This window comes from Lasioglossum baleicum, chromosome 13 (genome assembly GCF_051020765.1).
Source record: "Lasioglossum baleicum chromosome 13, iyLasBale1, whole genome shotgun sequence".
Classification (NCBI taxonomy): domain Eukaryota; kingdom Metazoa; phylum Arthropoda; class Insecta; order Hymenoptera; family Halictidae; genus Lasioglossum; species Lasioglossum baleicum.
Genome location: NC_134941.1, coordinates 6,293,569 through 6,318,193, shown reverse-complemented (window position 1 = coordinate 6,318,193; position 24,625 = coordinate 6,293,569). Strand labels below are relative to the sequence as shown.

Sequence of the window (24,625 nt, the reverse complement as noted above, 5' to 3'; positions counted from 1 at the left end):
TATCAGTTAAAATTCAATTGTGGATCTACTACGTAAATTGTGAACTGATCACGCTAATAAAATAACAGAACAAGCTGTGACACTTATTAATAACAACAAAAATGATATAAAAAAATTAAAAACGAGTGTAATTGTTCGAAACGTTTGCATAAACTCAAAAATAACAGTAGTGTATCAGTTAAAATTTAATTGTGGATCTACTACGTAAATTGTGAACTGATCACGCCAATAAAATAACAGAACAAGCTGTGACACTTATTAATAACAACAAAAATGATATAAAAAAATTAAAAACGAGTGTAATTGTTCGAAACGTTTGCATAAACTCATAAATAACAGTAGTGTATCAGTTAAAATTCAATTGTGGATCTACTACGTAAATTGTGAACTGATCACGCCAATAAAATAACAGAACAAGCTGTGACACTTATTAATAACAACAAAAATGATATAAAAAAATTAAAAACGAGTGTAATTGTTCGAAACGTTTGCATAAACTCAAAAATAACAGTAGTGTATCAGTTAAAATTCAATTGTGGATCTACTACGTAAATTGTGCACTGATCACGCCAATAAAATAACAGAACAAGCTGTGTTCTTGGGGAAACACGTGCAATTAGCGGTCGAAGATCCACTGCTAAATGGTAGCGCATGTTTCGGTGAATTGATACGAATCCGATAAGAAATAAATTCGTTCTAGCCCGGAAGAATAATAATTTAGATCACGGAGAACCGCGCAAGGAATACACGTGTCAATTGGCGGTATCAAGGTTCTCCAGTACATGTTGCAGAGCTTGTGGGCGGTGATTGAAATGACCGCAATGCTCTTGCGGCAATGTACCGTTCGCCAGAACAAATTCTGTACGTTCTCCTCGGTTTCATAAAATCACAGCAATCCGAGTACCTCGCGAGACAAGGGCACCGATCACATTGCCGAATACGTGGGGGAATATTTGTTGTTAAGTATCGATTTATCTGCTTGGACAACGTCTCTTACACGTGTTAACCACTTTGGACCAAAACTGGCACTTGTACCACTTGTGGTCTGACGATTTTACTTTGATTAGGGTTTTACTGATTTCTTATGATTAGACTGCGGAGTTTATATGCATTTATGACAAAAATGAGTAGGTGCAATCTAAAGTAGCAAAAATACTAGAAAAATTGAGAAACATGGTATTATATTATTTTTAATCTACTAAACATAATAGAGAAGAACTTATGATTAGCAGTTGTCAGTGTGAACGTTAATAATTACACAGCTGAGTGTTTCTTAAAGAATTCTAATTAATTCTTCCGGACTTATTTCTTGAATGAAGATTTTTACGGAGGACAGTCTTTATGAATTATATTAATAGGCATCTGGTCATTGATGTATTAAAATAATGTGATAAATAATAATAAAATGAAATTCTAAGTTAATAATATCATCTGACAACAATATACATATACAATTACTTTTTAATTAGAGAAGTTTAAGAATACTGTTATGTTCAAACAATATCACGATCAAAATATGTATGTACCGCGAAATAAACGATGCAATGCACACTCACCAATTCAGCATAGAAATTGAACCGAGTATTATATGCAATTCTAATTCACAAAGCCATAATCGAGTCCGCGAAGTTGTAAAGGTGGTTGGTTCGCGGGCAAAACCCTAATAGCATTACAACCATCAGATAAAGGACAGCTCCTTGAAAATTTCGACTAGCTTAAGACTCGGCCAGAAATCAGCATTGCAAATTTCATAAGGAGTTGCGAAACTCTGATACCTTTCACCTGACCGCAAAATGTTCGAGAACAGCGTGTTGCGTCGAACAGCGGGATTTCGACGTTAAATCAATATCCGAGGAACAGAACGGTGGGGTGGAAGACGGTTGGGGGGTGGGGATAAATGAAATTTCTGTCGCTTTACTAAAATTCTTTGATGCCTCGTTCACGACCATACTCATTTATTCTCTCTATCCGACTCTCGCTGTCCATCCCTCTCTCGCTCTCTTGTTATTTGGACAGGGTCCAAGGTGTTCCGCTATTTCTTCCCATCCTGAGTCTTTAGAAATTTTCGAGCGTTCTAAGGCAAAGACTTGGAAGTTTAACGAGATGGTGACTTCAACATCACCGCACGTTCATCTTCGGGTAATGAGAGAGAAAAAAGTTTGACCACGACGTGCCGGCACGGATCGCCGAGAATTGCCCCCGCTGCCAAGAACTCTGACAAACGAAAAACTCGTTTATCTCTCGCTTCGCTTCCTGCACTTTTTCTGGTCACTTGGCAACGTTAGGAAACTAGCCTTAGCGGGCTAGTTTCGCCACAGATGCAAATTGATAGGCGCGGTTCGCGCGGCTGGTTAAACGCTATTTTATACCGGGGAGGCGCTGTGCTTATAGGGTAGCTGTGCCTAATATCGAACGGCGCTTTATAGAAAACGCTGGAACATCTTGGCAACTAAATAACGAAATCGACAACAGCGTGACAAGATGATAGCACATTTACATGATTTTAATTTATCTTCACATTGCAATGTCCAATAAATCGTTCTTATTGTATTTTTTTAAATTTATTGAGAAAAACACTAACAATAAGATGCACTTGCCCGTTTGTTTGTAATCGTTCATCTCCGTAACGGCTGAACGTAGAAAGCTGGGGTTCGAGCCATTAGACGCAGCGTTTCTTCGGGAAGGTTTATGAGAAATCAGCATGCGAAAAGTCCATTCGTTCAAGAGTTTTGACGACTTTTTCCATCGGCTACAATGCTAACTGCTTACTTCAAGTTATGTGAATGTGTCGCGTTTGCGATAACACTGATGTATAATAATCGATATGGTTTCGTGTTTCATTTGTGATATGCAGTTTCAAATGAAACATATAAATGTCATATCTGTGACAGGTAAAAACATGCTTTTAAAAATATAAATCATTGAGATACGTTATCATATTGCTAGTAAAATATACTGCAACTTCCTTCTCTTCGGTTTATTTCTAGTATTTATTGTTTACGAAAAAACGCTGGTACAAATCATCGCGAACACCCTGCAGAGGCCTAAAATATTAAGAAACTTGTGAGTGACATTTTGTTTTTTTGGTCCTTTTACGTGAAGATTTATATAATTTTTTTCCCGAGTAAATTTTTCCCACCAGAACGAAATATATTAATGTACGAGAATACAGTATTAATTATATGTTATCGCACCAGCATCACGCCTACCCTTATTGCCAAGGGGGACTTAGGATATTAGTGGAGGGTTGCTCCGACTTAAAATTTATTTAGGACAGATTCCGGAGAACATATTGCACGGCTATTTAGCATTGGCATGTGTTGCCGATTGGATAATTTATTACGCCTGGTGTAATCCGTACCATCTATTACACTTATTAATTTGTCAGCTTCGGGGGACCTATTCCGAGCTTATTTAGCACTGTTTGCTCTCTCCATAAAGGTATTATTACTCGGCGAATTTTTAATGAATTCCTGCAATCGCCCCATTCCACGGAATTCATTGTTTCACCTAGGCTCACAACCGATTTCATTCTATTTGCTTAGTGTTCGGATTGTGTCGGTGAAAATTCAATTTGCAAAGGCTGCAACCCCTCAGGTGATTAGCCGTAATTATGGACGGCGGGTAAGAATGAAAAGTCGTAACGACATGGTAAATTATGCGGCGGACGTAAGACACACCGAGGCAAGGATTTAAACCGGGCTCTCGAATGGGTTTCCGCGGACTCATTGAAAGGGGCGAAAGCAAACGATAAGATCCAATTATCGAAAAACAGTTTATCTCGCGGTCAGGTGAAAGGATAAGCCCGGCTACCAACCCATGCTGCGTTGCTTTTCTTCCGGAATGGATCGGGACTCGGAAAGTATCCACGCGCGACACTTTCAAGTAAGATGAAGCACCGATTGTTACCTTCGCGATATATGGTGACGGCTCCGCGAAGGTAGTCACCGCAAAGTGGGTGTAACGAGACGCGAAGTAGAATGGAAGATAGGGGTCGACTTGGTCGAACGAGAAATCTCAAAATTCGGGCTGCCGCACACTGGTCCACTCGCTCGATCTAGCTGTTCATATTTTAGCACTATTTGAAAGTTTAAAGGTATAGAAATTTAGATCGCTGGATTCTTTTTGATATCAGCTATAATATTATGCAGTCAAAAATACATATTAACTCTTAAAATCTCAAGGTGACTTTCATTATCCATGCGTTAAAATTTTTTTGGGTCATTTTTTGGATTGAAATTAGTAGACTACCGAATGTTGATTAAGTTTTGTTTAAAACATTTTTTTCTCAGATCATCCCGAAGTGTCTGATAAATCAGGTTCAGGTTTCAATAAACACGATGATCAATCATTTTTGAAGTAATGCATTTTACAAACATAATTAAAAATATTTTATTTAAAACTGCGAGAAACATAATATTAAAAATATAATTTTTGTAAACAAAAATAACAATTGACTGAAATCTTTTTTTGGATTAATTGTCATCATCTCATTATTGTCATCAGGTTCTTCTTCAACATCTTTCAACATTAATTGTTCAACTTCATCATCAAAATGTGTTTGATTCTAAAAACTTGTTTATTATTTAAAGATATCGAAGAAATTATAATGTCAGACGTATGTAACAAAGTGTGAAAGAGATCCGTTACGGTTTCCCGCCTTGAAAATTTTCTCTCTCTCGTATCGTCTATCGAAAATGTTCTCTCCATGAAACCACAAGTCAAACTGCTTCAATCGAATACGGATACAATGTCAGAATGTTCAGACAAATGCCCATCTACAGCGAAACAAAACATTCGACACTTATATTTTAAAGGAATTGAAAAATGGAAAAATGGACACATAATATTAAATAGATTCTCCAGGGTATCAATAAGAAAAGAGGTAATTTTATCGGTGACAAATAGGATTCATAAAATGTTGATATTTAGATGCTTGTTCTAATCACAATTTTTAATAAATCTCCTTAATTTCATCATTTTCAAAGGCCATTGACATTTAGGCAGGAATATACATACATTCGATAAACATCGATTTGGGCAAGTTGCTGTTTTACCAAATGAACAGCTAAATCGGGCGACTGGACCAGTGTGATGCTGGTGCGAAGCAATATGAAATGGATAATATGTAACTTGAATCGTGAGAAACAGAGAAAATAGTGAATTTCTGCATTTATTATAAAAATGCAAAACAGTTAAACAATTAAAAAATTTTTAAAATAGGATTATTTTCAGCCCATACCGATACCAAAACATTTCATTTTTACTGAAGCACCACATTTTATTTTATGCAGTATTTTCTCAAATGTCATAATGATTAGTAACTAAGGTCACCGTTTTTTTCGGGGTATTGTAGCTATTAAAGGTTTAATCACATCGTTAATTTTAATGCAGTGCTACGTTGCATCATAGGATTGTAATCGCTATTTGCAAGGCAGAGCTTAGGGTTAATTTAAATCTTACACTACTGCGGATACCGAACCAGCGGTAAACTAAACGCTAAGCCGAGCTTAAGTTTTGTTCAACCAGTCTGTAATCTGCTTTAGTAGACAATGACCGAGTTCAATCATTCGTGTGATAATGCTTGATAAAGACGGAAACTGTGACGATTATTTATTGTGTGCACTAACGGTGTGTGTCAGTATTGGACTGAAGGATATAATGAAAATTATATTTGAACCGGTATCTTCTTCAATTATGTCAAAATACAAAAGCGGTATTGACGCTGCTTCTATCATAAACATGTTATATTATAACTAACGAACTACATTTTCAGCATGAATTTTGAAAAATAATCTAAAACTAGCGTATCCTGTTTCGTCAGTGTCTGACACAAAACAAATTCTCCAGAAATTAACACAGGAGAGCACGTAGAATGCTAATTTCATTCGTGTATAATGAACGTGAAATGTAAGCGAAGCACAGAGAAAACGCCAAAAGAATTTAAAAATACATTATTCGCAACGCATTAAACCTATTAAAAAAGGAAATAAATTGCTATTCAACTATGGTTTCGTTGCAATTAAAGTAGAACATTGTATTTTGCATAAAAACTCGCAATCGAATTAAATATTCTATTATCTTTTAAATACCGCAGTTATTCTTTGTAAATAGCAGGAAGCTAATTATGCCTGCGCAGTTCTGAAGTACCTTCACTATATTTATATACATTTAAATTTAGTAAATTCACAGTTCTCTCCATGAGATATTGCACGTGAATTTATTTAAATCTACAGAACCGTGATTTTTAGTGAGTGTATCCAACATAGGGATTTGTAAAATGAATATATGGAAGAGAAAATATCGTGTAATATTGAAAAATTTGAATGTAATAAATTATATGTATTATGTCCGCGAACGCGCGTGCGGAATTCAAATTGGACTGCGTTGGTTGATAAAAGATTTGAGAGAATTCTGGGAGAATATATCTTCCAATATTATAAATTTATTCAGAACTATAATACAATAATAAACTATTATCCGGTTCCTGTACTAACTACAAAATTTTTAAATAAAACAGATTAACTATACTTAAGGTACTAGGATAATGGAATATGCAGCACATTTTTATGTCGCTTCAAGAGTTATAATGTAATTGTTGTCACCTCGTTAACATTTTAACTTAGTGGCAATTTGACCCTCCATGCAATCCATTTTGTTCGTTGACATTTCGTCGAAAAACTCGGAACTTGTTGTTACATAATGTTGCTATATTGCATAAAACAATTACTGATAAGACAAGAATTCATCGAGAACTTTAAAGAGGATTAAAACAGTACAAACTCAATTGAATTCGTGTACTGAAGGGTTAAAATAGCATAAAACACATTGGTTTCAACCGCGATCGGTCCGCGCAGAAAATCGACATTTTGATTGACACATTTACGAACATCTGATCGAGAAAAGGATCATAAAAATCTAGAAACACGAGCTACGCGGCAAAGGATAAAATATGTCGGCTGTTTCCGGCCCGGGGAGAGAGACAGTTTCGTGTAATTGGTTCCCGTGATTGATGCGACGTCCAAAATCCGGGTGAATCATAAATCGCCACGGAATTCGCTAAATGATTACAAGGTAATTGTCGAAGCTGAATGATATCTGAGCCGGAAGGCTCGAGCGGGGGCGATTTTTCGTTGTTATTAATGACCGTCCGAGATTTTCTTTCCAGCTCGCCGCAGCGCCGCACCGCATCGCGCCGCATCGGTTCAAGCAAAGACAGAGTTGCCGAGCTTATTGCGTTTTATTAATTGCCTCGACCCAGTTAGTAATCCCGACCGGGCTCGATAAATAAGATAACGAGAGAAAGGAGGACTAGTTGCATTCCTCGTCGCGCGAAATTTCCCTGTCGAAAGAAAAACCGGTGAGCTACCGGTCTCGCAAATGAACTTCCATTTTTTCTCCCTTTCTTTGCGGAGACAGTGGCAAAGCTGAAAGGAAAAAATGATTGCGAAAGTTCGCGGTGCATTGTGCTAGTTAAAGTTAATGGGATACCAGCGTTACAGAAACGCTCACTCTCCCTCTCTCTTCCTCTCTCCTAAATGAAATTTTAAATGGAATTTATGTGGAAATATGGGAGATGCCTATTTAGAAAGTTTAACGTTTTAATATGGAATATGTGCCCCGCAGTGTTACGCATGGTGACATGCAATGATCCTGGCATTAATTATTTATGCAACGCGTTAACACGCAGAGATCAGGTGCATTGGCTGGAATTGAAGGAAAATAATTAACCCTTCTTTATCAGCGCCGGATTAGTCGCGTGGGGGGAATAGCGTCGTAGAGGTGGAAGGTAGAGTGGGGAGATAAGACTCTGGTGATTGTTAACACGTTGAGCGCCATGTCAATATCGGTGGCACTATTCTTTGAGCAAGTTTAACCCTCATACGCTCCTCAAGAATAGTTGCATAAAAGAAATTAGGATAATACTTCACCCATGTGTGCTCTACACGTGAAATAAACAAATTATGTTCCATTTGTAACGTCACTTTTGAAAGAAATATATCTCACAACATAGACATAGAGGGATCAATGATTTTACAGTATGTGAAAATAGTAAATCGGTGAATTTTTAGCCTGAGGATCGTATAAAGGCTAAACAATTTTCATTGTGGCATATAAGAAAATTAGATTGGTAGCAAGCAACCACTTGTGTACTCCGCAACGTCTCATTCTTAAATTGTTGACGTAATCTATGCAAGATTTCAATGTAGTTTGCAGCTTCAATAGATAGAAACGTGATAATAGTACGTTATGCAATGGAGGGTGGTAGGAGAGTATTATTCGCTCATTCATCGCTGCAGTTATCGAGCAAACGGTTAAGTAGAATAGCCCGTGATGCGGATTGAGTGTCAGACATGGGTACTTGAACCTCCACTTGGACTTGTCTAATAAGGACAGCTATGGTGTAAATATAAAATATTGGTTTTTTCCCGGAAATAAATTGCAACCTTTGCACTTGGTATATGAGAGGGGTAGTTTTACTTGAAATTGATTTATGTAGTTCAAGAAACTTCTATTATATTCTATACAATTATTCAGGTTACATTGTTCCTATATTATAAAATTAAACCTCATACCACCTTCCCAAAGTGAAAATTCATCCATTTACTATTTTGATAGACTGTAAAATTATTGATAGATTATTTAGAACTTAATAAAACTGAAGAGAAAAATTTTTATTTGGCTCCTGTGTCATGTAATCGATGCAAAAATTTTCATTTCGCATAAAGATCCACAGAAACACTAAACGATAGAGCAACATTTACACTTTAACCCTTGCATCAATGGGACATACAAAAATGTATTGAAAGTATAAAGTGGAACATCATTGAATATCATAGAAAAGTTTGGTTATTGACAGAAGGGTTAAGCATAATTATCATAAACGAAAAATATCGATGTCAATTAAAAATGAAAAGGGCTCTAGATACAACAGATCGGAAAGCCGCAATTTATTTCTGCACAATCCAATACTTTCGATTAACCTTTCGCAGTTGACAGATTCCGGAAAATGACGATATTTCACACATTCGTTTGCCCGAAGTAAAAAGGATCTGAAAGTGAGAAATTTATAGTATTCATTAAGGTGGGTCGAAAAGTGTGACGCGCAAATCAGGCCAGAGAGAAGTTAAGAATAACGAAGTTGCGTTGGCGGTTTCGTTTTCGAGGGAAATGCAATTAAAAATCAATCTGGTACGTGTACCTACTGTTGAATGGCTTTACAGATTTCACTGCAGACCGTTACCATGACTATTTTTCTACGTACCGGATACGGTGTCAGCCTCTGTAAAATCTGAAATCTATAGCGATAGTCATCAGTTAGGTACACATGCACCAGATTGATTTTTAATTGCATTTTTCTCGACGAAGCCGCCACCGTAATTACGCCGCTCTTGATTTTCGTCTTATTTTGAACCGTATTATCCTTTTGACGTCATCTGTAACATCAATTTTGAAGCGTCCTGTATAATGAAAGGTGATAAAAGAAGCATAAAATCCACAGAAATTATTTTTAATTATAACAATATTAAAGACTACGGTTGTTTAGTAATAAAATTTTGTTAAGTCGGTCGTTAGAAATGAAAAATAGATGAAAGTGTATTTCTTCTTTCAGTAATTTTAATAAGTCGAAAATAATGCGATTTACATTTTTGTAAACGCGTAGTAGAATTATTATTCCTGCAATATCAAATTTTATCCTCCCTTAAATTGCAACAAACAATCGAGTCGATACGTAGATGCGATAGAAATAATTAAATTAAATGTGGACAAAATTATGTGAAATCAGATGCTGATCGTTTCCCGTTTCCCCGTTTCATTATAAGTTCTCTTCAATCTCCGTTACCAATGAATTCTCGCGATCTCAAATCTAAGAAACGATATACCCGACGCCACTTGGGTAATCGATCCGTGCGAGAAAGACGATTGTAATCGGAGAAAGAATGCGATCCGACGTGCGACGCGACGAGACGCCGAGAACCTATTGCTTTACGTGATACGTTTAACAATTCGAGGAGCAGACGAAACGAAATCGAGACACTCGAGCAGTGCCTCGACGGAGACAGCGAGAACAGGAAATGCAGGATGCCCCGGTGACGGAGCATGAATATTACCTGGAGAGCTTCAAGATTTTCAGCTTAGACAGCTTTCGCTGAATACATATTGTCATGGGCTCTGGTGACGAGCCCCGCGGAGGTCGCTGAGAATTTCGCAAATACACTGAGGTCATTAAAATCTACACTGTACCATTAACTTCTTCTTGTTTCACGCTGTACGTATCCGTGGATAGCTTCTAACACTGTTCATCTCATCACATATTTTATTTTTTATAGTAATCAAGTATTTTTATCCGTTACACGAAATAAAAGATTGCGTTTTTTAAGTATAACAGGATTGTATTACTGCGAACCCTTACATTGAAATGTCCGAAAAATTATGATGGTTCAATACAGTTATTTTACTATGTATTAAATGTTAAGCTGTAATTGAATAATCGATGTACAGTGTAGACTCCTCTACAACATAATAAAAATATTGTTTAAATAAGACAATAATGGTCAGTGTACGAGAAATCGTTTGGAACACTTACTGCCACAAGATACAATTACACAGTCTTTTTAAACAGTTTTTTTAATCACGTTGAACGAGAGTTTTTTGTATACACGGTATGTACAGGAACTTTATTGAGAATTTGCTGTTAGATTCTTCTTACAATTAGTCTACAACATAATAAAAAAATTGTTTAAATAAGACAATAATGGTCAATGTACGAGAAATTGTTTGGAACACTTACTGTCACAAGATACACTTACGTAGTCTTTTTAAACAGTTTTTTTAATCACGTTGAACGAGAGTTTTTTGTATACACGATATGTGCAGAAACTTTATTGAGTATTGATTGTTAGATTCTTCTTACAATTATTACAAACTGCCGTGTTACCGATAACTCGAAATGTGTATTTAAGGAAATATAATTTAACTTAATATTGGCGTGGTTTTAATAATTACACGAATAATTCGAAGTTTCGTCCCGTCGAAACTCTGGAGACTAATTAAGTCAATGTTTCTGATGTTTCAGGACGAGAAGAACCAACTGCTCATCACGAACCTTTGGCTGAAATTGGTAAGTTTTCAAACTTGCAATGGCAAATAAATTCGCATATTTGAGGGAATTTTTCTGAAAATAAAATTGCATTTTTCGTACGAGTTTCCACTTTTGTCAATTACAGGAATGTAATGAATATGGCAGCGTTGGTACATACCGAAGAGAAATTATTTAATTCATTTGAATTTCTCGCGCGGGTCAAGTGCATAAAGGGAATTTTATTAATAATTGTTATGCATCGAAGCGTCTCTTGATCGTACTTGAAAACAAAATCCCGAACTCGAATTATTTACAAATCTCGCACTTTTCTATTTTGTTCAATCCTCAAGTGGTACAGGAATGGTAAAAACGTTTTATTAGTCAACGTTCGGAATAAATTGTTTTTATTGAGCTGTTATTACACAGATTCAAAAATATCTGTTCCATGAGAACACTTTGTATAGACGATTATATTTGCAATTCATTAAAATCATCAAGAGACATTATTAAACATATTGGTATCTAATCAATTACTGCACATCGAAGTATTGCATAATGTAATATATTATTTCATATCCATAAAATGAAAAAATCTTATACAATGGAATTATTCTAGGCCGGAAGAAATGTTTAATTTTCAAGTTAACACGTTCGCTACCAGTATTTGTTTCGTTGCTTACCTTCCTTGTTCGAAAGTTTTATTAACCCCTTGCCTTACAAAATCGTGTCTGACTCGTGATGGAGATTCTGAACAGATTCTGATAAAAGTGTATGTTAACAATCTCCTTTAAACCGAAATAAAATTCTATTTTGGTTTTGTTAATATACAGCTATTGGAGAACATATAGGTATACTTTAATGCATTTAAGGGGTTAAATGCAACGTGCCTAATTTTGAATGGTTAAAACAGTTTAGCAGAAGAAAGTCACAGATTCCATGAAAATTATGCATTCTACTATGAGTTTAATCAACGAAGAGAGAGAGTGCATAAAATTAATTTGACTGTTTTTAAGTGAACTGTCAGATTATGGATGTCACATATTTGTAACGGTGGCAGCGAACATGTTGAAATAGCTCCGAGTGCAAAGGGTTAAGAGAAACGCCGTGACCTCGTGACGCGACTCATAAATATAAAATAATCGGTGGTTGAAAAGTAGGTGTCCGGCAATCTGACGATATTCCTCTGTGACAATTTATTCACAAGCTCCCCTTGAATTCGAACGTTGAAGCTTCCATCGGCGTTCGGTCCGAGCCGTTCTGTTTTTCATGCAAATGCTGAAAGTTCCGCGAAAGAAGCATTACGCGGCGGGAACTATTTCCAAGTTCGAATTGTGGTCATAACAGATTCTTATCAACTGGAACTATTAATAGAGTCACGGCAACAGGTACACCTCCGACAGAGTGGCTGAAGTGGCGCGCCCTTATTAGGGTAGACTGCCGTAATATTTCCTTTCCGGAGGTTTCGAACCGCGCTTTAAAACGCTTGTCGTTGCTCATTTCCAACGGCTTATGCCTCGTCAATCCTCGCCCTCATTCAGAACCTCTGCTGAGCCGTATAGCAAGAACGGCTTTGCAATGACCCAAATTCGCAGTTAACGATTCCCCGATGATGTTTTGCCCGATTGACAAATCGACCAAGTGCTCCCTTGCAACCCCCTCTTCACCTGTCCCCTACCCAACAACGACCTCTGTCAACAATTACAACGGAACAGATGCGGCATCGCCTATCAGTTAATCACGTGCTCTTGATTGCCGTTTAGCGATCTAGAAATTAATATTTGAGACGATAAGCTATGGCAACGGCGGGCCCGAATTTCCCTGTCATCGTCGCTCAATCAGGAATCATCCGATTCGTTTAATCAGAAAAATGTAATGCTCGCGAAGCTCGCTTCGTTTATAAAAAGTAGGTTTTTTAGGTGCTGTACGCTTCTGAAACCCTTTTTTTCCAAAATTTAACACTGACATTTTTTTTCAAAATTATAATTAGTAAATTTTAAATTATATTTAGTAAATGGTAAATTTTTTAATTGTGTTTAGTATTATTGTGTTTATTAGAGAGATTTGTATTAGGAAGTATAAGAGATTTTAGCAGTTTATTACGTTCTAGTAAATGCAGTATCTCATCAGTACACTCGAATAAAAACTGTTAACACTAAATGTCAACCGTAATAAATAATAATATGTTGTGGTTTTAATGGAAGAAGTAATTTCTATCCGTCAGTCAAAATTCTATTTTCAGTATACAAAACTGCTTATTGTAATGCTCCAAAATTAAGTGGACGCGAACAATTTCTGCACATAAAATTTGTTTAGCTTCATCACTGTGACAATCGTTCCACTAATTAACCATAATAAATGTTACATTCGATAGACTTATAAAACATACCATAAAAATAAATTTTTTTGGCATTTGAAGTGTGTTTAACAGCAACAAAGATATTTGGAGCACCGTTAGGTGACTGTATATAATAATTTCTTGATTAAAATGTTATCAGTGCTTCCATATGGTGAATTCTTTGCTTTTATCGTTGAGAGATTCCGTTGTTCTCCAACAAGTTTAGATTTTGTTTCACTCAGAATCATTTTAATACACACATGTGTATCCCTGAAGAGGTTAAGCTCTCAATCCGGCAATTTTCACAGTGTCTTAAAATTTGATCCACAAGTGTAGTTCAGACGAGCATAGGTGCAAAGGAGAAGCATAAAGCGAGGAGTTTCGAGACGCTTTGCTTCTCAGCGACTACCTCCACGACGGAGTTTTATAGTTTCATGGCACCGTGCTGTAGAATAGCGGATAAACTCGACTATTTTTGTCGCGGCGATGCGAAAGCATGCGAATCTTTCATACGCCGTCGAAAAGTTTTTGTTCCCTTACTTTTTAACCTTCTTCGCGTACCCTCGCACGTCAAGTGCATGTACTACGGCAACAGAACGCACAGCTGCACTTGACTTGCAACGCTGATATCTTTTTGAATATAAGTCTCGGATGTATTCAACGACTCCCGAAGTAAGATTCGGAGATATTCAAGATATATTTGACGTTGGCACGTATCGAAACCACGTCCCACATTTCCCAACGACGACGTTCCTATCAAACACACTTGCCCCGGTAAAGAAACGCGAACCAGAAGAATAGACTTCTACGTAACAGGTGTGCAATGACATCTCCCAGGTAATAATTAGACAGCACACCTTTACCAACATCTTTATGCAAAATATAACAATTTTCTATCTGATTTACAACCAACTGGAGTCAAATAGAAAATTTTCAGAAAGAAGAAAATTATTTATTTTTAAATTCTTATAATGTTTTCACTGTTTCGAATTACATGAATTACATTGTCGTCATGAATGCATAAAATTCGTTGTTCATAATAATGCTATGCTATCAAACAAATTAGTATTGATACATGCAGCAGATTGCTATTCATCATCAATAGTTTTCATTTTGCTTAACATTTTATGTGCACTTTTAGCGTATCAAATTTCTACGCAGTTACGCGCGCAAATAATCACATACAGCACACAAATATGGCTACAGCTGCAGCTGGATCAACATCATTATTTGGAGAACGAAGTTTAAACATTTCATGTGGTCCCGTGCGTTTTGCGCGTTTCTGTCATTGATGATAAACCTATAGAGCAGTAAAAGTGATTGCGAAGAAGAGTGAATTTAGTTAGATTTTTCACTAATTTTATTATAATACGTACTTAAATAATGAAAGTTAATTACATATTCGAGTCGAAAACCGTTTTAGTGTTCCTGGTTTCGTGTAAATTAATTTTCATATGACTTTTGATCTATTACTAGTATATGTAACATGAATATTACAGTCAATTATAGACAAATGGACGGATTTATTAGATTAATTTAAGTATACGTACCTGTCTATCATTAATCCGATATAAAAGATCCGCCGATTTTTAGTGAATCTGTAACACGAACCAACGTCGCATAGTTTTTATTTGGATTTCGAGATGCAGAACATGAAGATACATACTGCATCTCTAGAGCCTGACGCTGCAGCCTGTGAGAAATATATATTATGCAAACATGTACTTTGTGTCTCGTAATTTGCATACGTTTGCAATATTTTACGTTAGTGAGTTGGATGTTGATTAGTTATTAAATACTCGTACCCACTACAACGTGCCTTTTGCCATTACAGACAAAATAATATCACATAAATATGGAAGCTTCAATTTTCATCTTGGATTTTATAATATATTTTATAATGTCACTCATAAAAATATAAAACTTCATATACCTACAAAATTATGAGGATACTAATGGTAGAGATGTAATTACAGAGCGTAAACCGTTTTCGTCTAATTCTTATTTACTGTAATACATATACTAGTTCACGGTACATTAACATCTTGCGTTTGACATAATTGCATGTTCACGTAAATGCGAAGTTCTGCTTGCAATAAGCTAACAAAAGTAATTCTCAAATTGATTATGTTTATACTGCGAATTTTATACATTTATGACAGAAATGAACACTTCAAATACAAAAATGGAAAGACATTAGATTTAATGATATCGTTATACCAGTTCCAACTTTTTAAGGTCATTAAAACGGAAAATAAAGTTTTACATAACCTCAGTCTCTCGCTATAGACTTGGACAATGTTTATTTTGCATAAAAATCCACTAATTATGATACAAGTCTTCAGGTTCACAAAAGACAAAGTTTTAGGAAAGAAAAATAAACAGCCTGCAATATTAGGCTTTAACACTTCTGTGTACTCAAGATTTGTAGTCCTCTTTTTCGTAGGTGTGTTACGTCGTAAAACATTTGAAGATTGACTTGATATTTTCGATGAGAGACACACATTTTTTATATTCCAAAGGCGCAAGGAAGTTGAGTTGCCATCGTCAAGGTTGTAAATCACGAAAAACGGGAAAACAAAAATACGTGTGTACACAACACGTATACTACGCCAGCTTGCCGTTTCCTCAGAACTTTACTACGTGCTAAGAGTAGAAATCACAACGAACGAAAATATTCAAGTTGGTAGCAAAGGTGTTCATGTGCAGTACACTGTAACAGCATACATCTGTAACAAGAATGTTCGCTACGTGTTCGATAAATCTTGTATTTCACCGACTATTCACCGATAAAATATTTCTCGTGTTTCTTTTTTGTGCTTTTCGGCTTTAGTCGTCGCTGCAGTATTTTATTCAGCTTAAAAAAGCTTTCAAATCGTTAGCCTTTTCGTCACTGGTTTCCGGATAAATAGCAAAGAGAAGATCATTGGGCAAGAGTGCCGTATAATTCAATTAACGATCAAAGGTGTCCTATGCTTCAATTGGTATCAAATTTATTGGACGTTCGAGTGAATCATCTTCTAACTTCGATTGTAATTGCAATGTTAATATCACGTCCGACATTCCAACATCAATTTCAAGGGTCCATTATTGGTTTGAAGCGTTCGTTTCAGTATTTCGAGAACTCTCAGCTTGTCTTTTGACTGGCGCGGGCGACTCCGTTCGATTTATTGGCGCCACTCTATTGAGTCCTGTAGTCGCGTCTATACTTATGTTCTTCGTTACTAGAATGCGGATGTTTATGCAATTCCCAATTTTTATAGACAAATTTCAAGTGAGTGGAATAAGATCCTACTTTTAATGGGATCAGCCTTTGTAGATCCAAAACAGATAAAAATCGTACTGAATTCATAATTCACTGCAGCATATTAAAAATTGACGAATTTTATTATTTGGTTTTCTGTCTCTTTCACAATGTATACCTAATTTGTTAGGGTTAGAAAAATGGCTGCCAAGCAGAAGAAGAGAAGCATGAAAGATGCAAAAATAGAAAATGTAATTTCCACAATTAATTTTCTAAAGAATTCACAATTGAACATCTGGTTGGTCGATTATTACAGCATATTAAAAATAGAAGAATTCTCAAATTATACTTAATTGTAACGAATTAAGTATGAAATCAAAATAGGAACTGGCTTTCAAGTACAGTAAGAAAAGCACGAGAATAAACCGTTCCCTCTCGGAGCGGCAACAAGGGTTCTTGAAAGGATGTTGGTGGCGACACCGAATGTATTTTCTGCGCCCATTTGTTCCCTGGATCCACAGAAGGACAGATTTGGTTTTTAGAACGTCAAGATTGGGTTCGCGCACATATGCTGGATGTGTTGACGAGGACAAAGCCGTTGCTTGTGTCTGTGACTTGAGTAAATAGTTACACCCCATCGTGCACCATATATGTATATAGAAACACCTACCTTATCTCTGAGGAAAATCAGTTCCTTGTATTTCACTTTTAGACAATTTATCTTAAACTTTGAGTAACAAATATTGAACGTATTTAGTATTATCTGTGAACGTACTGTTAATTAGAATTATTTCATCAATTATTTTCTTAGGGTGGATTTATAGTGGAGTTGCCAGCATCGATGATAGCGGCGCGGTGAAAAGAAACCAACATTCGTGACAACATTTCGACGCATACTAATGAAAAAGTACATATGCATTTTCTTTGTTTTTCTTTTTTTTTCACCGCACCTATAAATTCACCCTTAGTGTCATCTTTCTCTTTGTTACTTGAAAAGCAGCATGTTGCAGTTTATTTTCGTGAATAATGTAACCAATGATATTTGAATTTTACACTGCCTTCTCAGGTTAAGAATTTATTTATTTATCTTTGTATTATACTCACGTTTTTAGAATGATATCTACTGGTTAGCGAGAAACAAATTAAACTGAGGAATAGTTGAGATAATAGAAGTTGTACATTTGAGTTGTATATTTGATAACAAAATTTTCATCAATGTGATTTGGGAAATTTATTTTAGAATACTTTTCTGGATGCATTTTGTACATTTGTATAGGTGACATATTTCCAAAAAACTTGAAAATCAATTTTGATCTCAATCTACAAATAAACCAAACGTAATTACAAAAATTCGACAGCGAATTTGATGGATTTTCGTCGAAAATGCACACGTTGGTCATAACCATGATGTATTACCCAGAAAATATTTGTAACGCCTTAAGTAAATCTTCGTCTGCGAATGGTTGAATCGTTAAATGTCGCTAATCCGAATGCTGGATCGGTCGTAGATTTCATAGGACGCTATTGATCCGGAAAAAATATTTTCCGGTCAAATTAGTTCCAGGTATCTTGAGCCTACGTACGCGGAATTCGGAATATGCAGAACGGTTTCGATTGGGGCATCAACGAAGTAGTTCCGAGGCGGGCTGAAGTGCAGTCGCTTAACACAGTCGTACCCGGGACCGTAGTTACGTGAAAGTCCATGATTGCAGAAACGAACTTCTCGGTAGGGTGTAACTTCTTGCCCTCCACTAGAAAAGAGTGGAGCACGACTCGAGTAGGCGGAGTACTCGCATGTCTGTGAGCTTTAACGGCTCTATGGTATTATGAGCGAAGTCAGCGCTAGGTGCACTCTCTTCTCCTCTTTACCATCTCACTATGCCTCCCTCGCTTCGCTTCACCCTTCAGTTAGCCACCATCGTGTCCCTATTTCCGTTTCTCACCCCAGTTTTGTGCGTTCGTCTAAGGAAGATGAATAGGACAGAGTGAGAGATACAGAGGGAGAGAGAGAGAGAGAAAGAGAGGGAAGGAGAGAGGATAGAGAAAGCTAGAGGAAAAAGGAGTTTAGGGGCACGTCCTATCAAGTGGCTTCTGCACCGAACACTCTGCTTGAAATGGTAATTATTAGTACGAATTTATTCCCAGCTCTTTCTTCCTGAATTGATTATATACAAACTAAAATACGTTCTGCTCTCAAAAATAATTTTCCATATGTTTAATCTATCTTGCAAATAGCTACTGAACCTCCAGGTTGGAAGACTTCACATTCTGAACTTGGACTATCTTTTTGGTTCTATTATTAGGTCCATTAAGAAGATCAGCTTTGATCTCGAGGAAGTAGGTTCAAATATATTAACTAAAATTAGCGAGTAAAAATTTGAACGAATGTATTGGTGTAAGTTACAATTGATTAGAAGAGAATTAATTTGTACACCTGATAATCGACTATGTGACGTATTAAATTCAATAAACAGTGATCTCTTAAAATTGATCTTGGATCACTGAAGGTTTTGCTATTATCAAGGTCCTGTTCCTGATTAAATTAGGGATATCAGAGACATTAATTTCATTGTAAAAGGAACAGAGCTGGAAAACTGAAAGGAACTGGGTTATCAGTTTTGTTTTAGGTTTACGAGGAATAAATGAACTCGTGGTCTGCCATAAGACAGAGTCTCTTCACTGTCAGGAGAGTGATACAAACGGTAATCGATCATCCGCCCCTAGCTCGACTACATGATCCTTCATTTTCAGGTTTTCTGATTTATTGTTCTTCTTGTGTACCGGAAAAGTCGACCGGTGTTTATTAAAATAAAAATTAAGTGAATTGCGCTGTAGTAAGCTGTACATATTAGTTTTCTGTCATACAAAAAGATTAATATATTAATATAAATATAATTTTTATACAAAAAGGACTGATACACTAATATAAATATAATTCTCATGATTATTTTCACAAACGCTTCAGCTTTACAGATTTAGAAACAGTAACATAAATAAAATTCGTAAGAATATTTGATATTACATATAAACAGTAGCATAATAAATATTTGAGGATACTATTTTAGTAACTTAGTTACATTATTATTTAAAGCAGATAATTGAATAATAATTAACTATTAGATTATATCGATTTTGTGTCGCGGCGCCAGTAGAGCAATTTTGCACTAATTTTTGACAGATTGATTTCTATGAGCCGATTATTCCCTCATCGTATCGTATTAGCGCTGTATGCACAACGGTAACTGGCCATGTCCACCAATCCCCATTCCTGACAGGATAAGTCAAGTCACGAGTACCAGAGCGGTCAGAATCCTCACTTGATTAGGTTCGTTAATGTACCTGCCACTGTCTGAATTGAGATCGACTGATAGACCATACCAACTCTGGCTAAAGGCACTTTCACGTCTCGATATGTGATTGATCCACGCTATGAATTGGGGCCATGCGTATTGAGACCTTGAAATCGCAAAATTATTACCATGCGAATGGTCTGCCGAGCATTTTGACCACGGTTTCGACTATCAACATGTCATCGACTATTTTATGGTTCACCAAACTGTCGAAAGAATTTTTAGGGCACATATGAAAAACGAAAAGTATTATCAATTACTAAAGCCACAATGTGATTAATTACTAAAGCCACAAGAGTGATAATGTTATCTGTAATGTTAAATTCATTAAAATAACACAACATATAATTTTTTAAAAATAATAAGAATACACACAGTGTAACTTTCATATAAAAATTTGTTTTAATGTAATCTCGTCATTCATTCAAGTGCATTAACATCCTACAAAAATCCATTAGAACACTTTTTATTGCTTTAGTGCTGAAATTGAGAAAGTTCGGAATGATTATATGACAAGTTTTATTATTGCATTAATTTCTATCGTTTGTGTGCACATTTTCCACATAAAGTATATGAACAACTATAATGCTAACCTCTTATTCCGGTTGATTTAATTCTCTTTGCCGGGACGCAGTAATTGCAATCTTATTTCTGAAACCAGTATGTTCCCTAATAACTCACGAGAGGATTTCGTCCAACAAACTGAACAAAAATTGTACAATAAATTCCCGTATAACGAGACTTATTTTTCAAATAAAAATTTCATCAAATACGTGAGCTGAGATAAAAGAAAGGGGAGGTCTATAAGTGTCGTTTATTTTTCGTTATGTTTCATAATCCACAAAATTACTTTGGACCTTGTTGAAATTTTCATTAAATTTTTATTTCGGTCGTGCAACTTATTACTTTATATTAGATCCAAATCTTTTGCCCATCGAATTGAAAATTCAAAATTGTTTATAAGGTGGAGTAAATATACAGAAAGTAATGGAGATTTTAACTGTTTGTAAATAATTAAAAAATATTTAGGAATTAATTTATGCATCTAGTGGAATTGAAACTTTTAGGTCGGAAAGAAAGTACTTACGATTTTTATTATAAAATCAGAATAACAAAAATCGCAAGAATTTTCTTTCCGACCTAATATAAATAAACATGATAGCGACTAACTTTTTGTCCTTTGTTGTTTTAACTATGAGTTATATAGAATATTACTGTTAAATTAGATATTTCTCGACGCAATTTGTATCCCAGAAAAACCATCGAGTTTCCATTCTGGTTAACTAGAACTTGAAGTATCGGCAGGATTCTCAAATACAATTAAAAGTGCACGGCATCGAAATCACCGCTTCACTTTGCAGCGCAAAGGGTAATCTCCTTGATTTAAAAGGGTCTATAGCTAAAGGGATTATCAGTAAATGAAGATCAAAGATAAGGTCCAAAAAGTTTCATCAGTCGGTTCTCCTTTAAATGAAGATTAAATCCTTCCAAATCTCAGTTCCAACTCCACCGTGTTTCTTCAAGATTCTAGATCTGCGATTCGTTTATCTGCAATTCGCCGATAAGATTAATCTTATAATTGCCTGCCTGACAGAGCCGTTTGTATAATAATGGCGTTAATTCGCCATCCTTTCCTTAATCGTAATTCTCAATCGATAGGATCGTCATAGAATCGAACCCTAATTAAAACCCACCAAGGATTTAATTACAAAGGAGTTCATTAGAATTTTTCAATTATTAACCTTTGATTTTATCGTGGAAAATTAATTTTGGTAGATTGCAGAACATTTTCATATTGAGGCATTTTTAGAAAATAATTAGAATTATTTCCTGACTCAATGTTTCACTTGATGTAATTGAAAGTCAAGAAGCATTTAATTCTAAAGAAGTTTATTGCAAAGTTTTAGTTACATACTCACTGGTGAATATTAGTTCACACCTTCATCAGCGTTTTTACAGTTTGATTGATGTATTTTCCTGCTTCTTAAGAAGCAACGTTGACTAAAAAATCTACTGCAGCTCTTATGGAGAGTACGTTAAGAAGCTTTTAAGAAAGTCGAGTTAGGTGGGCTGTTGCTGGTGGTTTTCTGTCAAAGGACACCTAAAGTGATGCAAACTTAACACGCAAACCCTTTCATCTACGCGGATACTTGCTGTGGGAACCCGTATATTCTTATTCTGTACAAGTTGGCACAATATTTTATTCATAATGATTGTACGTTGTGTGGTACAATGTTAAACAAGCAGCCACTTCTATACACGTATCAAAATTTTCAAGCAGAGAAACAATTATAACATATAAAACAAACATGAAGCTGAAATAGATGAAGAAGATAAACAATGTTTTATGCTTCTATATCTCGCAATCGGCCCAGAAAATATCTATTTTGCATTAAAGACCCTTAGCCCAACAATTTTGTGGTAATCAGTGTAATAATAATGGTTGTCAACCATAAATTTCGACGAAACTAGCGATAAATGCACTTACGTTTTAGCGGACTGGCTGAGAACGTTCCGGTTTTAGGGGACATAGGAAGCGAAGTGCAGAAATTTGTCAGTGAATTGTTATGGGTTGCGCGAAATTAGTAGGTCGATATCGTGTCAAGTGATTAAATGGCGCGCGGTAAAATTACACGTCCGAGTGAAGTAGCACGTGATTATTATTTAAGAATCACATTATCGCAAATTCGCCGGCGGAACGGTTCCGAAATTTTGCACCTTCAGTTTACAATACGTCACTGGCTTTTGATCAGACCACGAACTCGTGGCGTAACTCAATTCTCGTTGAGAGCTAGTTAATACACCCTCGATTGCTTGTGTGACCTGAATTTACCCCGAAAGTGCCACCTTATATAACTAGTGTATTTGCTCTCGCTTCTATGCGGATGCCAAACCGTTTGAAGGAAACACGCTTCTCTGAATAAATATTAGTGATTCCGCGCCGTCTATTTCGCTGTATCGAACTCGACAGCGTTTCGCGTGACAATCCTTTTTACGGAAGGGGCGGTCTCGTGTGAACGCTGCTAAATTAAAAACATTTTCATGAATTTTTTCTGCAATTCTAATTCTTTTTGTAGCTGATTTGTCAATTAATTTGTCAGTCAATTTTTTATATACTCTTTTCTTGATTAATCCTTAAGTGGAGCCAGAAAATGTACTTTAAAAATGCAACGCGATTTAATTAAATTATATTTATATTAATTATAAAAACGTAGCGATATAGTACAATTTCGTCCAATTCCACAAATATTATCAACAGTTACACATTAAATAATTTTAATAAAATAGTTCGCGTGAAGGTTACAAATATCTTAGTAGCTCAATCAAGATGATTAATCAAAATAAATAATTTATGAACAAGCAACAAAAAATGTTACAATGAGTTTTTAGACATAATTTCCAAGCTTGTACCGAAGACGCTTGAATTTGACAAATTTCTCTCTTTCACGTTTCTGCGCCACGTTAAAATGAGCCCAGAGTGGTTTGAATTTTGGTCTCGAGAATTTACAACAGTTTATACCAAGAATTTCTCGACAAGGATCCCCGACGCGTTCACCTGGTGAGAATTGTTTTAATATTTCGTAAAAGAGGTACGTTGCATTTGATAAAACATTTTAGGAAGATGAGCACTGAAACGAAAGCCGGTAACAAATGTGTTAAGCAGAAGCTATTAAAACATTCTAGACCTCTTCCTGCATAAAATTGTCCCGTTGTTTACGCCATCTGGAACCGTTTCACCCCTTGCGACCGCGTTCCGGTTAACAATTTGTTCCGGCTGAAATTTGTTGTCGTACAATTAGGGGGCCAAGGTGTAGAAGTTGTTTGATACTTTCGTGAGGAGAACAATTGTACAGATGTATCGCGGGATATGAAACCTAACCCGGCACAATTTCAGAAACGTAATCCGCGTATTCGTTAGAGTGAAATAGCGGCGCGCTGTAAACTCAGGGTGCGAAACAACCAATCTCTACGTGCCGGGCTCAATTTCACTTTGACGTGCTTCATATTGGCCCTGGGTTACTCAGCGGTTTTACGGACCACCATTTCTCTCCTCCTTTTTCTCTGCTCGTGCACACGTACAACGGTTAGTCCACAATTACTTCGGTGTGTGCAAGCTGCCCCACCATTGGGGCTGACAGTGTATTTACGTGCGAAACTGAGATTCCGTTAATGATATTGTGGGGTTCGAATAAATTAACATTAGGTCTAAGAGCGTCTAGCTTTAAGTATTCTGTATCCTGACCATTTGGGACACAGATGGTTTGCAGGCGAGCGGCGATGGCCTGCAGAACCGTGTCCCAAACAGTTCCAAACCTTCGCGGAAAAACCGTTACGTTTATTACTCAGGTATAGATCGCGGGGAGAAGTAAAAGAACGACTGGCGACGAGAGCCCTTGATGAAGGGAAAATAGGCAGAGTGGTTCTGGAAGTCAGAGCGAGTAGATCGAATAGCACAGCGTAGAACAGCGTAGTACCGAGTGGACTTCTTCTTTTTCTAGTAACGTTTGTTCTTAAATAAAGTATATTTCCTTTTACGTTACCTTACACGCGAACTTGATTTCCACCAAAACCTTCCAATTCCCACAATATTATAACTATAGATGATGTAGTGC

At 36.2% G+C, this 24,625-nt stretch overlaps 1 protein-coding gene across 3 annotated transcripts in view; it reads left to right on the top strand.

The window, feature by feature from the left end:
• The window catches only part of Nachra7 (nicotinic acetylcholine receptor alpha7 subunit), a 288,785-nt gene that overhangs the window by 181,961 nt on the left and 82,199 nt on the right, over positions 1-24,625 (top strand). For all 3 annotated transcript variants that reach the window (XM_076436787.1, XM_076436785.1, XM_076436786.1), the window contains one exon: positions 11,078-11,122. Coding sequence is in view for 2 of the 3 variants with exons in the window: in XM_076436785.1 (XP_076292900.1) it covers positions 11,078-11,122 (45 nt within the window). In the remaining variant the exon portion in view is untranslated. The remainder of the gene's footprint in view (positions 1-11,077; positions 11,123-24,625) is intronic.